Genomic DNA, 12,813 nt, shown 5'->3' with positions numbered 1-12,813 from the left:
CTGTCCCCTCTTTCCATGAAGAATTTCTTCCTAATGTCCAGCCTAAACTTGCCCTGTTGCAACTTGAAACCATTCCCCCTGGTTCTGTCCCTAATTACCTGTGAGAAGAGACCAGCACCAACCTCTCTAAAATGTGCTTTCAAGTAATTGCAGAGCATGATGAGATCCCCCCTCAGCCTCCTCTTAATTAATTAATTAAGTAATTAATTAATGCGGAATCTTGTGTCAGAAGCACAGCTTTTCCAGACTCCTTTGGGATGCTGCAGGTATCGCATCACAGGAGGGAGAAAAATTCTCTCACAGCTTAAGTGGGAGTTGTGGCTGACTATTTCTTACATTCAGCATGAGAGAGTGACTGTTACGCCTATCCCTTACAATAAAAAAATAAATCTTTAAATTTTCCTGCCACTCCCTCTGTATCTTCTTCTTATTCCTTCCTCCTTCTCAGCTCCCATGATCCACACACCTTCCCTTTCACACAGATAAGGAATTGACTCACTAGATAAATGAATGGAACAGAAGACACAAAATACATTATCCAACTAGTTTCTTCCAAGGTATTAGAATACCATGAATCTATCTGGATTTGAATTGGGTAATATCCTTGTGCAGCTTCTTAACCAGACTGTGCACCTTATACAAATCTTCTGGTACAGATCCACTTAATTCTAAAGATGAAGTGAACAAAACTACTAAGCAATTCCATTTTTCCCCTCTTTTACAGAGGGATAATTTTTTTTCCCATAATCCAGCTGTCACTGTTCCTTCTCTGGTCTTAGCTCTAACAACTTTTGAACTTGTTGCACCATTTAGATTCAAACATAATTAAGTCCCTTTAAGTTTTCTGAAAACTGCAGCTGGGTTGAGGATAGATATCTAAGTCAGCAGTGAAAAACATCAAAAGCACCAAAGGTACTTCACGTGTCACTGTCTCCCCCCTGCTCCTGCCTGGTCTGCTCAAGGAAAGACTGAACAGGGGAAGAAGAGAAAAAAAATGGAAACTTAGGCTCATAGATAAAGGGGCTGTCAGATGCTACGTAAGCACAAGTCTTAATGCTTCTCTTGTTCGTGTACCAAAATAGTATTAAAAAAAATAAATCAAAATTAATTCCAAATACCAAATCTCAAAACTCCTAGCCTAAAAATTATTCTATTAATAAGGGAAATCAGGTGATTTTTGGGAATGTTGACATGATGCCTGAGCTCCTAACATGGGTAATGCATGCATTTAATACTAATTCCATGAAACACAGTTTTCTAGACCCATAGAAAAAGAACAAGCCTTATTGCTACAGCAAAAAAATAAATTCAGAAGTTGAAGGAAGGGCTGACCACTCACACAAGCTCTTTACTGCCCACAGCAGCAGAACTAGGCTGTTACTTCAGTGAGGCCACAAGCGGCGTGGGAGATGTCAGAGTATTACAAAAGCTGGTTTCTAGTATTAATGCAAACTTAAATAGAGAACATTTAGGTTACTTAAACTACTTCTGTCAAGAAGAAGCATACTCACAGCAGTGTTTGGCATCCTACACCTCCTAAAAATCCTTCATGGTTTGTCGTAAAACAAATCTAGAGAGCTGTTTCAAAGGCATGTAGTATATATTAAACTGTCTTCTGGATATGGAAAATATAGCTAATATTAACTATCAAAAATGGTTATATTGCAAGATTACTAGTACGTACCACTGGCTGTTTGGTTATGTCCACCAGGTCTTTAATGTTGTAGTACTGATGTTTCTCAAAGGCTGAAAAAAGCATGTCCAGCACTTGTTGTTTATCAGCACGAGCCCGTTTTCCATCTTCTTTCTTCTTCTTCTCATATTCAATCTATTAGATACAAAACAGGTTTTAAAGACATTCATAGGTAATGCTGTGTAGTTTTCAGTGCTGAACATTAAGACACAAAACCCCTCTTCTATTTAATAAAATACTGTTCAATGACTCAGTGCTTTTCATCTGGAAAATTTTCTTTTGAGCACTCAAATGTTCTTTTAGGAACATAAATTAAGAATTTTGTCCTCAGTACAATAAGCTTTTCAGATACGTATCTCTGCTTTGCCCAGTAAAAAAACCTGAGAAACAGAGCCTGCATGATGTGTGAGAATTAATATTAGTACAGGAATCCAAACTGAGATGGTATTTTCACTCTATCTCTTTTGATATCAGCTTCTGAACCACAGAAACACTGAATTGTTTGGGTCAGAAAAGACCTTTAAGATCACTGAGTTGATCCCTTAACCTAGCAGTGTCAGGTTCACCACTAAACCAAGTCCCTAAAGCGCCGCATCTACACCATCTTTTAAAAACCTCCAGGGATGGGGATTCAACCACTTCCCTGGGCAGCCTCTTCCAATGTTTAACAACATTTCAGTGAAGTTATTTTTCCTAATGTAAACCTTAGGGGGCCAGTTAGCTCAGTGGGTTGAGCACGGTGCTGACAACAATGACAACATCGAGGTCGCGGGTTCGATTCCCGCTGGGTCCCCATGTGTTGCCTGGTCTAGTCGAGAGGTGGCGTCCCTGCCCATGACAGGGAGGTTGGACTAGATGATCTCTAAGGTCCCTTCCAGCCTGTGCCATTCTATGATTCCCTGGTACAACTTGAGGCCATTTCCTCTTGTCCTATTGCTTGTTACTTGGGAGAAGAGATTGAACTTGGGAGAAGAGAACGGAGAAGCAAATATCAAACAACATACAAATTGTCATACTCAGGAAAATCCAATGACCAACATGGCTACATTCACAGTCGTAACAGCCACCTGCCCAAAGGATGCTCAGATGGCCCTTGGACGCTGCTTCATCTGCTCCAGAAACAGCACCCGAGGCAAACACTCTCAATATAAAACCAGTTTTCACCAAGTGAAGACACACTTTGAGGACATGGATGGGATCTCTTCAGGAGAAGCCTGAGTAGCGCACACAAATTTACGGTTGTCAAAAAATCCCCACCCTTCCAAGCAAGAAGAAGCTCATTGTTGCCACACATTATTCTACTTCAGAGTGCATATTAAAAAGTACTGAAGTATTATAATCTGCACAAGATGACCAGATATTTTTGCAGAGAGTTTTATCACCTCTAAAAACGCTTCCTGCATTTCCTCAGGCTCATCATCAGAAGCAAGATTCGCACAGACCAGCACCAGTGTTGAGAACTAACTGCAACATCTGCCAGTACATCACCTCACCCATCCTTGATACCAGAAAACCATCAAGCTACTTGGAACCAACAGAGCTGGCCCAGAAGTTGACATAATTAATGTAAACATCAAGTGCTTTCAGGCAAACTGCGTGGCTGAATTTGAAGCTGCACAACGTAGAGCAGCAGAGACGCACACGATCAATAAGGGACATACACCTGGCTGCCAGTGCGATGACTTTGTACAGGAGTTGTTCTGCCTCTGATCTTCAAAAGGAAGACCTTCAAAGACGCCTAAAAATGAAAATTCACAGTTCTACTGGATACTAAAAACCTTATTTTTAAGAAGAGAGATTAGTTGTATGGCACAATTTATTTCTTCCTATGTTTCCTCACCAGCTCCCTCCCTCCTACTCTCTGAGTGAAAATAGCCGGTCTCTTGGTATCTGTTCCAAAGTGGCCAGAGACTAGCAGTACCTTTGCCATTGCTCACAGGTCTGTGGCCAGCCAACTTTTTCTTTCAAATTCTGAAACTGATGTACATCATTAAATTGAATGCAGAGTGATTGTTCCCAACCTGCAGCTTGAATCCTGTTGCTTCTGCTTAACACCTAAGATGGGCTTGGGCAACCAAATATACTCGTCTGCTTTTCCAGCTCTATGTTAGAAGATACAACCCCTCCACACAAGCCCACAAAATTGATTTTTATTTGCTAATACACTTCAGTGTAATTATTTAACTCTTTAACCTCTGCATGCACAAATCCCTAAATCTTCAAAACAGTAATAGGTTTGCAACAAGAGCAAACTGCAGCATCAAGTAAAACAGCTTCACAGCACATCATCTTGGTTGCCATGATCTACAGAACCGCTACACCACAGAAACTAGAGCAAGAACATAAATCTAGGATATTGGTCTTCCTACAAACAACAGCCCACCAAAACATTTGCTGCTTCTGCAAGTCCAACAGACAATTCATTAGGAGCCTCTGTTGACCTTGAAAAGGCTTTAGTTGTAAGCTTTGGAAGCCCTGTTGTATATTCAATTTCTGTTTCTTTACTGGTATAGTTTCATTATGCAGGATAATGCCAGGAGACTGCATCTGGTTGTAAACACATGAAACAGAACAGTGATGGCACTGAAATATATATGAACAAATCTATTCAGTTGACAGACTTCAAAACTACAAACCCAAAATACAGTCAGGATCCATTAATACAATAGAAAATTATGATGCCTTGTAGCAGCCAGATGCATGAATGTTTGCCTTAACATTTCTTGTCATTTTACAAACCCGCAGCTTGGTCAAAAAACAAGACCGGTTTCTGGTCCTGTGTGGCAAACTGATAAATGCCAAATGGAATGTGGTAGAGGGGATCTGATAAACAGATGCCTCAAACAGCCCTGGTGCCCGAACATGTGCATGATATCAGGTAATCTTGTGGAGGCAGGATGGCCTTGTCTTGTAGCATACCTCCCAAGGAAATAGGACAATCACACATGCTAGTGAGGATTATCAAAAACAATGAAGTGCCTTGATCCCCTACCTGACATACTGCAGAAACGTGTGTATAAATGAGGGACATTAGACACAGAAAGTAGTTGAAGCAAGAGACAGAAGAAAGCAGACAGAAGACTGAGATGAAGACACCAAGAAGAAAAGTGCAGGAGAAGAAGAAACGATGACGGCATCCTTGAACCCTCATTGGTGGGACCAATGCAGGAACTTGGACCGGTGAGCTCTGTCTCTCTTTCCCCCGCTCTCTCCTCTCCCCCTGTCTCTTTCTTTCCCTTTCCCTTTCCCCTTTCTCACTAAGTAATGCAAGGCCTATCATAGTGCTCGCTTAGTTTATACTTAGTTTCTGTCCTGTAATCATAATACTGCCAGTTATTTATTATATATATATAGGGGGCCAGTTAGCTCAGTGGTTTGAGCACGGTGCTGGCAACAAGGACCAACACCGAGGTCGCGGGTTCGATTCCCGCTCGGTCCCCATGTGTTGCCAGGTCTAGTAGAGTGGTGGCATCCCTGCCCAAAACAGGGAGGTTGGACTAGATGATCTCTAAGGTCCCTTCCAGCCTAGGCCATTCTATGATTCTATGACACCATGGTCTCTCCCTTAGATATGTCCTTTTTCCTTGTTATCATTAAGTAAGACACAGCTTGCTGCAGTTTGTGGTATAGCTAGTCTTTTCCTGGTTATCATTAAGTTACAGTATACTGCCTGCCCTAATGTCTCTTGTAACTAAAGCCGATTATCCTGAGTCCGATCTATACGTTGTTACAAATTAATAAATGGTTGTGTTTGGGCCTTGAGACTTGTCTCATCATTGTCCACTCCTTTGGGGTATTATGAATCTAAGTCATTTGTCCCCTGCTGCTGGGTGGGATGTGACATTCCATAATACGACATAAGCCAAACTCTTTACCAAGCAGCATGGCCAGGGTGCATTCAGGGGTTACCTGTCTCTGTTGGTTACAATTCCACCAACAAAGCCATTGGCCAGTTCTCTGGGCTATGTTCACGTAGTCATACAAGTACTGGAGAAGCTGGATAAATCTCACTCATCTACAAGTCTACTGAGACCTACAGCTCTACCTATGTTCTGGAACGTGAGCAAGGGTTTCTGTATGAAGCACCTAAAAGAAACAGGACAAAGAATGGGGTGTAGGAGGAGACTGGCCCCTTGCTGCAGGAAATGTAGGACGAAGCATGAGATGTGTGGAAGTGCTACCTGCAAGATAAGCAATATGCTAAATCAACTGATTGCCAGAAAGGTCTTTGCATCTGATGTTCACCTGATCTGACGCTAGTCAGTTTGCAGCATTAAAAATGCTTTTAATTTACACTTTCAGAACTTACTAAGATATCTGATGAGCGCTTTATATTTTTCCTGCCAGCGAAACCATCCCTCCAGAACAATCATCGACTATCAAAGTTCTAACTCAGTGCAATGGTGAAGGGACTTGCTGCAAGGACATGGGTGCATCCCGAGGACAATGAAGTATGCAGAGTTTAAGACACGCTTTTAATATTTATTTTAGTATGAAGCCTACCCTTTGGTCTTAATAATACATGGGTATGTTACATCTCTGTCTAAAGTTGATATGTCATGCTAGTACTACAAAGCACTGTATGTTTTGGAAGTCTTATTTCCATCTACAAGAATAATTTTGGTTTTTATCTTCTAATACCACTTATGTTTGAAAACTAATACTTTGCTTTGTAAACTGTAGAGTCACAGGTAAACCCCACTGTCACACGATCACCATGAAGTATGTTAGTATCATCATTTTACGTGGAATGAAATTGAAGTAGCAAAAATACCCAGCATGAACAAAACTGTAGACAGTGCCATGCTACACTGTGATTTGTCCGGGTCTGAGTTAGAACAGAACCAGTTCTGTTCAGTGCTTTTGCTTTTCAGCTCAGTTTCTTTTAAGAGACTGCACTAGGATATCTTTTCAGTGTCTTCTACTAGAAGCGGCAAAGTCTGATGTTTATAATTCCTGCCTGGGATTGGTATGCAGCAAGGCTCTTGTTTATACTCACTCCTACAGTGACCAAGGTCACTGCTGGCTCTTGTGTGCCACACTGGGGGTGCCGGGTAGTAAGAGGGGTCACAAGGAAGTAAAAGATCGCACGTCCAGGAAGAAACAGACAAGACAGGTGACTCAAACCTGACCAACAAAGTATTCCATTCGACGTACATTATATTCAGTATAAAGCTGAGGTATCATAAGGGTTAAGCTCTCTTCTTCTGCGGCCAGTGTCTGAGGAGGACTCCATCAGTTCTTTGATCCTGGTCCATGAGTTCTTGAATTCAGCTCCTGAATACAGTTCCCATCTACAACTGAGTCCGGTGTAAGACTTCCCTGGCGCCTGCCCTGCAGTGTAGTGATGATTCATCCGCGGAGTTTTGATATTGGTTTTGTATAAATTTGTCAATATTTCATTATTTTCTTAAAAACAGTATTATCTTCTCTTTTTTACGGTTATTGTTTTATTAAAGCTGTTTTACTTTTCTTTTCCAACTGATAGTCTCTCTCTCTTATTCCCTTTCTCTTCCCCTTTGGGAGGGAAGGGGGGTTAACAGAGATTATTTCTCATTTGTCCAGTGGCCAGTCCAGCCCTAACCCCTGATATGTTTTCAGAAGAAAATGTGTAAACAACAGCAATTCAAGCATTATTAAAAATAATCTAATCTAGTTGGGTACAATAAATATTTTTTGGTCCTGTTTGAAAACTGCTTCAGATTCTTTTCCTGTGGTAGTTGGTGGACAAACAGAGGAATTACCAGTCCTGTAAGGATATTGTACTACATGGGAAGGAAAGAACAACTAGAACTTTATGGAGTCCTCTTCAAAAATCAAGACATTGTCACCATATTCTCCTTGAAGCAGAGTTTTCTAATTAGCCACTGCAATTAACCACAGTGGGCTTTCTTCAGTCTGAGTTTTCAGCCTTTTTTGATTCAGGGATCCACAAAATCTTCCAGTTTCTCTGTGCAGTTGGTGATCAAGTCATGGTGGAGACCAGTACACAACACTCTATTGGACTTTCAAGAGAGTCCTATTACATTTGAGACACTGGCTTATGGAGACCAGTACCAGGGACATAAAAAGTGTTTGGAATACATGCTTATGTTAACATTTTACAACAGGAGGAGATGGATTATCCAGCCTTAATTAGCTGCCAGAAAAGCATGTGGCACTTTAGAGGTCAAGGAGATGGCTAAGAGGGGACCTTATTAAGGTATACAAATATCTGAGGGGTGGGGGTCAAGGGGAAGGAGACAATCTCTTCTCAGTGGTGCCCAGCAATAGAATAAGGAATAATGGGATTAAGTTAGAACATAGGAAGTTCCACCTCAATGTGAGGAGAAACTTTTTTACTGTGAGGGTCACGGAGCACTGGCACAGGCTGCCCAGAGAGGTTGTGGAGTCTCCTTCTCTGGAGACTTTCAAAACCCACCCAGACGAGTTCCTGTGTGGCTGCCCTAGGGGATCCTGCTCTGGCAGGGGAGTTGGACTAGATGATCTCTAGAGTTCCCTTCCAACCCCTGACACTCTATGATTCTATGAAGTCTAGAAGATGGCAGGAGAGATGAAGGTGTTTCTATTTGCAATGCTTGACTGGGTTCTGGGTTCCTGCACACATCTGAGGTCATTTCTCAGTGTAAAGAGCTACATGTTTGGTTTTGAGGTTAGCAACTTTTCTCTGACTCAAGAATACACAGGTTGGAAGATCTGGGGTGAAAGATGAAGACATCCAGGTTATAGGCTGCATCACCCTGTCCCAGCAGCAGCGTTAGGCTTGTTCTTACCAACGCTTCCGCACTTTTCTACCTCCCCAAACAACAAAACCAAAATGAACAAGAAAGTACAAACTGCAGCCTTCTCAGGTGGAAGGTCAAGCTGAAATGATGAAAGAAACTGACCTCCTCCTTTTCTGGTTTTTCTTTCACTTTTAAGGAGCGAGAAAAGAGCGAAGCACTGAGGTTATTCCTTCTGTACACGGCCATGCTGTGGGAATAATGGGTAAGTAACACAGGCGTAATGGGAAAAGCTACTGGGACTCTCAGGACAATCTCTGAGGACAACAACAAACAATCCATGGAACTGTTTGTATCACTTCAAATGACATCTAGGGGAAATGTGCTTAGCCAGCAAGCTTCTCCATTTGGAGGAAAAAATCCCTGCTTGCTTTAAAATTGACGCTTTTTACAAAAAACCACCAAAGTAACAATAAAGAAATTCTCACCATTATGTCTCTCACAGGACTATTTCATGCCTGGGTATGAAATCTTTTATTTGTATAAAATTATACAAATAACAGTCTCCTGGAAAATAACATGAATGAAGTTTTCTAACTAAAGCATAATTTTTTTTTTTTGCTAGTAAATTGTAGTGTCCACCCAGCATTCTTCTTTCTCTGTCATTTTAGTGCCTCAATACACTCTCCCGAGTAGGAGGTTCTATTTTACATTCTGTGGATGAGCTAAAGTAAATCAAGAGAAGTGTTTGCATTCCCTAAACAAATGCAATGTGAATAGTCTAATACTCTTAATTTATTAATACACAACATCAACTCGCACCGAAAACTGAATATCAAACCTTTCCTCTGTCAAAAGGTTATTTGCAGCTGGCATCCCAGTTGCCCCCATTTAATTAGCAACACCCTAGCCTTCCCCTCCGACTTCAGGAACAGCTCCCATTTTTGTCTAAAAACACAGAACACGTTGTGAAGTGCTATTAAAAAACCCACAAATGTGGTATCTATTGCTGTTTTCTTCTTTTTGTCTTGTGAATACATCACTTTTAGTAAGTTACAATGCTGCCTTTCATTTATCTTCCTTCCAGTTTTCTTTGAAAACAGGATGCTTTATGCAGGAGGCTTAAAGTGCTTTTTGCGAATCATACTACAGAACACATGTACACCATAAATTAATTAAATTTCTTTAAAATAATGTGCGTTTTAAACTTAAAAAAATTTGACATGCAATTTGATTTCAAGGAAGGACCATTTTAGAACAAGCTGTCAAGTGTAGCTGTGAGTTTATCCCCGCAAGACTTCATATAGAAATCAATTTCTCTTTGTTCACCTTCCCAGGATGTTGCTACAGTTGTTGAAAAGCTGCCAAAATTGCCTTCTTGAAGGTATCATTAATACTGAAACCGATGTATTACACTGCTTCAGTAGACAGCTAATATACACAGGTGATGGAGAAGTGAGACAAAATCTAAAGTTCCACCTGAAGATGTTTGAAAGAAATCTTAAAGGTTTTCCCATCCCCTGGAGCCCAGGTACCAACCTCCAGGATACACAAGAGCGGCAAGAGGGGATACCACTAAGAAGGCTCTGATGGAGGAACCAGGACCACTAGAGAACCTTTCTGCTGCATTAGGAAAAATAATTAAGTCACAGAAAGATTGCAGTTGCAAGAATATTAACTTTGCAACCTCATAAACATGTGCAACAGAAAATGAAGAAAATGAAGGTCCCTTTCCCAGAGAAAAAAAGCAAAGTTACAATCCTAGCATCTATTGTAATGGAACTGCAATTTCTTCCAATAAAAAGGTAGGCTTAATATAATTTCTTGCAAAAAAAGAATCATCTTCCTCATACTTGTTTTCAAACAAGCTATTGCTACTTCCCATACACATGTAACTTATTTCCCTCTTCCTTCCTGTTGTATGTTCATTTAGTGGTACTTGAGGCAGCCACACTTAAGCCCCATTTAATACTCTATGACCTATTTCCTCAGGAAATGTTATCCCTTTCTTTCTTATTTAGTAAATAGTCATTCTTTCCCCAGAAACTCCCCAGAAGATGACTGACTGTCTCAGCATGTCCAGTAATTTGTACATTCTTCTTTCTTTCTTGTGAAAAGTCTTGTCCCCAGCAGCTGCTGTATGATTATAAGCAATGCAGCAAGTCTTAAGAAAGCGACTGCTGCTTGAAAACATCAGAAAAATTTAACTGAGAGGTTCAAAAAGTTCATGGACTTGTTCTCCCAGCTGTACGTCCTTTCAGCCACCTAACCTCAATCTTAATAAAAGACTTAATGAAAAGAAAGATGATGTAGAAAGTAGTCGGGCCTGAGCCTTTAAGAGTCAAGACAAGGCCAAGAGTGACTCAAACACAAGTATGTCCTATTAGATTTTCCCCATCAAAACATCTAAGACAGACATGAAAAGTAAACACACTGCCAGTGGATTTCTATTAGCATGGACAGCTGTGTAACCCATAAAAGCACTAAAATTAGGACCCAAGAGCATCATAACTTTTAAGAAACCTGGTTATGTCCGGGTTATACCTCCAAATCTCACACAAGACTTTGATTTCTGTAATGATACGACAACAGCAGTTTGCAACGGGAATAAAGATTCAGAGATTGTCTCCAGGTTGAATTATCAGTCGTAATTACGCTAGTGTCAGGGAAATGGCACCGAATCCCACTAAAAACAGAAGCTGTACACCACTGTAGCTTATTCCAGACTTAAAGGAGAATAAGAGTAGCATCATAAAACAATATAATCATAGAAAACCGCATTTACATAGCAGGATATACCAGTGTGACTATTTTGGTTAAATGTCATTCCCTCAGCTGAAACAGTTACATCAGTACGATCATCTATGTATAGACCAGACTTTGAACAGTAACTACTACAAAACAGTCCCATGAGAGAGAAACAATTATTTTTGGTCCTGTGGAAATAGACTGCCTTTCAGAATAACACTTAAATATCATCCAGTATATTGCAATTTGTTTTATGTAAATAAAATCTTAATAAAAAGTGTAAAAGTTTAAGTGATTATCACAGTGACTCATTTTCAGTATGACTTAACGTTTCTCACATTCAGCAGCAGCATCAATTATATATGCATACATACAAATTACTCAAAGAGGATCTTTAAGAAAAAGGACATTATAGTTTGTATATACATCATCTGATCTGGAACAGTAATGTGGGTGTAATATTGACAAAGCCAATGATGCAAATAACATGTACTATGAGGGTATGAAACTGTGAAAAATTATCAGCTGTTATTCTTTTCTACTCCTTGTCAGCTCCTGCAAAGGGCTGGAAATTAATGACTCTTTTCATGTCTTTTACCCACCTCCATATGATATTTTATTTGGCTCAAAGGAGAGCTTCCACATCTCATAGCACAAAGCCAGAACTGCCTTTTATCCCTAAACTTAAAAATTAGCATTTTTTTAAAAAAAAGACTGGAGGAAGAACCTAATAAAGCCATTGGAAAGGGCTTGGGTAAAGGTGGTCTGTCCTCCAGCAGGTAACACCAGAGAATTAGAATTGGCCCCAAGGATGATACTGGTCTTGAGACAGAAAGAAGATCCACAGAAGACAAAATCTGGAAGAAACCAGGTAACAAGGAGCATTTCTAAAAAAACAGTGACCAACTGGGTGTGCAAGAGCTGCAGGACAGTAGTAGAGCAGTTCTGGAGTTCTGAGACAGACTTCTCCTGAGGAGGAGAAGATGAGAAAATATTGAAAGCTACTTACATTATACTGGTGATTAGCCACTGGTTTATAGTTTGTGGTTACGGCTTTGTCCAGCTGCTGAGATAGCCTTACGGGTTTAGAAGATTCTTCTATCTGTAATCTGCAAAAAGAAAATGAAAAGAGAATTAACAAAAAGTTCAGACAAGCACACACTCAAAATGAATTCTAAAAATCTGCAAGTATGAACTGGCCTTTATCAAAGGTTAGCTGCAAACAAATCGTAAGGCGAAATAGATGCAGTCTTCTGAATTAAGTTTTTCATACTCTATTTTTGCTCGAGGACACTTTGAATTTTAGTTACACATGCTACTGAAATGCTGAAACCCAAGCAACTGTGAAGGAAAGATACTAAAACCCATGTCTGAACACAAACTTTATTCCGAAAGCCTGACGCTCAGGTGGAAGAAAAGCCCTTGCTCTTAAAAAGGTCAAACTCAACCCAAATGAACCCAGAATCTCCCAGTTTACTCAGCTAAGGGCTGAAAAAGCTTTTTGATCCACCTCTGCTGGTTCCCAGAGCACAGTAAAGATCAGACTCTAAGGCCTTCTCTTAGATATTTTAATGTAAAAATATAAATTTCAATGATCTCTCTTTTGGCATTATAATGTAGTAACAGAGCACAAATAACTGTTTTTATGAG

The 12,813-nt window shown here is 40.2% G+C and overlaps 1 protein-coding gene across 1 annotated transcript in view; it reads right to left on the bottom strand.

Annotated features, from left to right (window-relative positions):
* GTF2F2 (general transcription factor IIF, polypeptide 2, 30kDa) overlaps nt 1–12,272 on the bottom strand; it is a gene marked incomplete at its 5' end in the record, with an annotated part of 17,746 nt that extends 5,474 nt beyond the window's left edge. Inside the window, 2 exons of the mRNA XM_009877078.1 lie at nt 1,685–1,828; nt 12,173–12,272. Coding sequence (XP_009875380.1) covers nt 1,685–1,828; nt 12,173–12,272 — 244 coding nt within the window. The remainder of the gene's footprint in view (nt 1–1,684; nt 1,829–12,172) is intronic.
* Nucleotides 12,273–12,813: the final 541 nt, after the last annotated feature.

Source organism: Apaloderma vittatum, unplaced genomic scaffold, assembly GCF_000703405.1.
Source record: "Apaloderma vittatum isolate BGI_N311 unplaced genomic scaffold, ASM70340v1 scaffold1229, whole genome shotgun sequence".
Classification (NCBI taxonomy): Eukaryota; Metazoa; Chordata; class Aves; order Trogoniformes; family Trogonidae; genus Apaloderma; species Apaloderma vittatum.
Note: the sequence above shows the minus strand (reverse complement) of the source record. Positions and strands in the feature narration are given on the sequence as shown.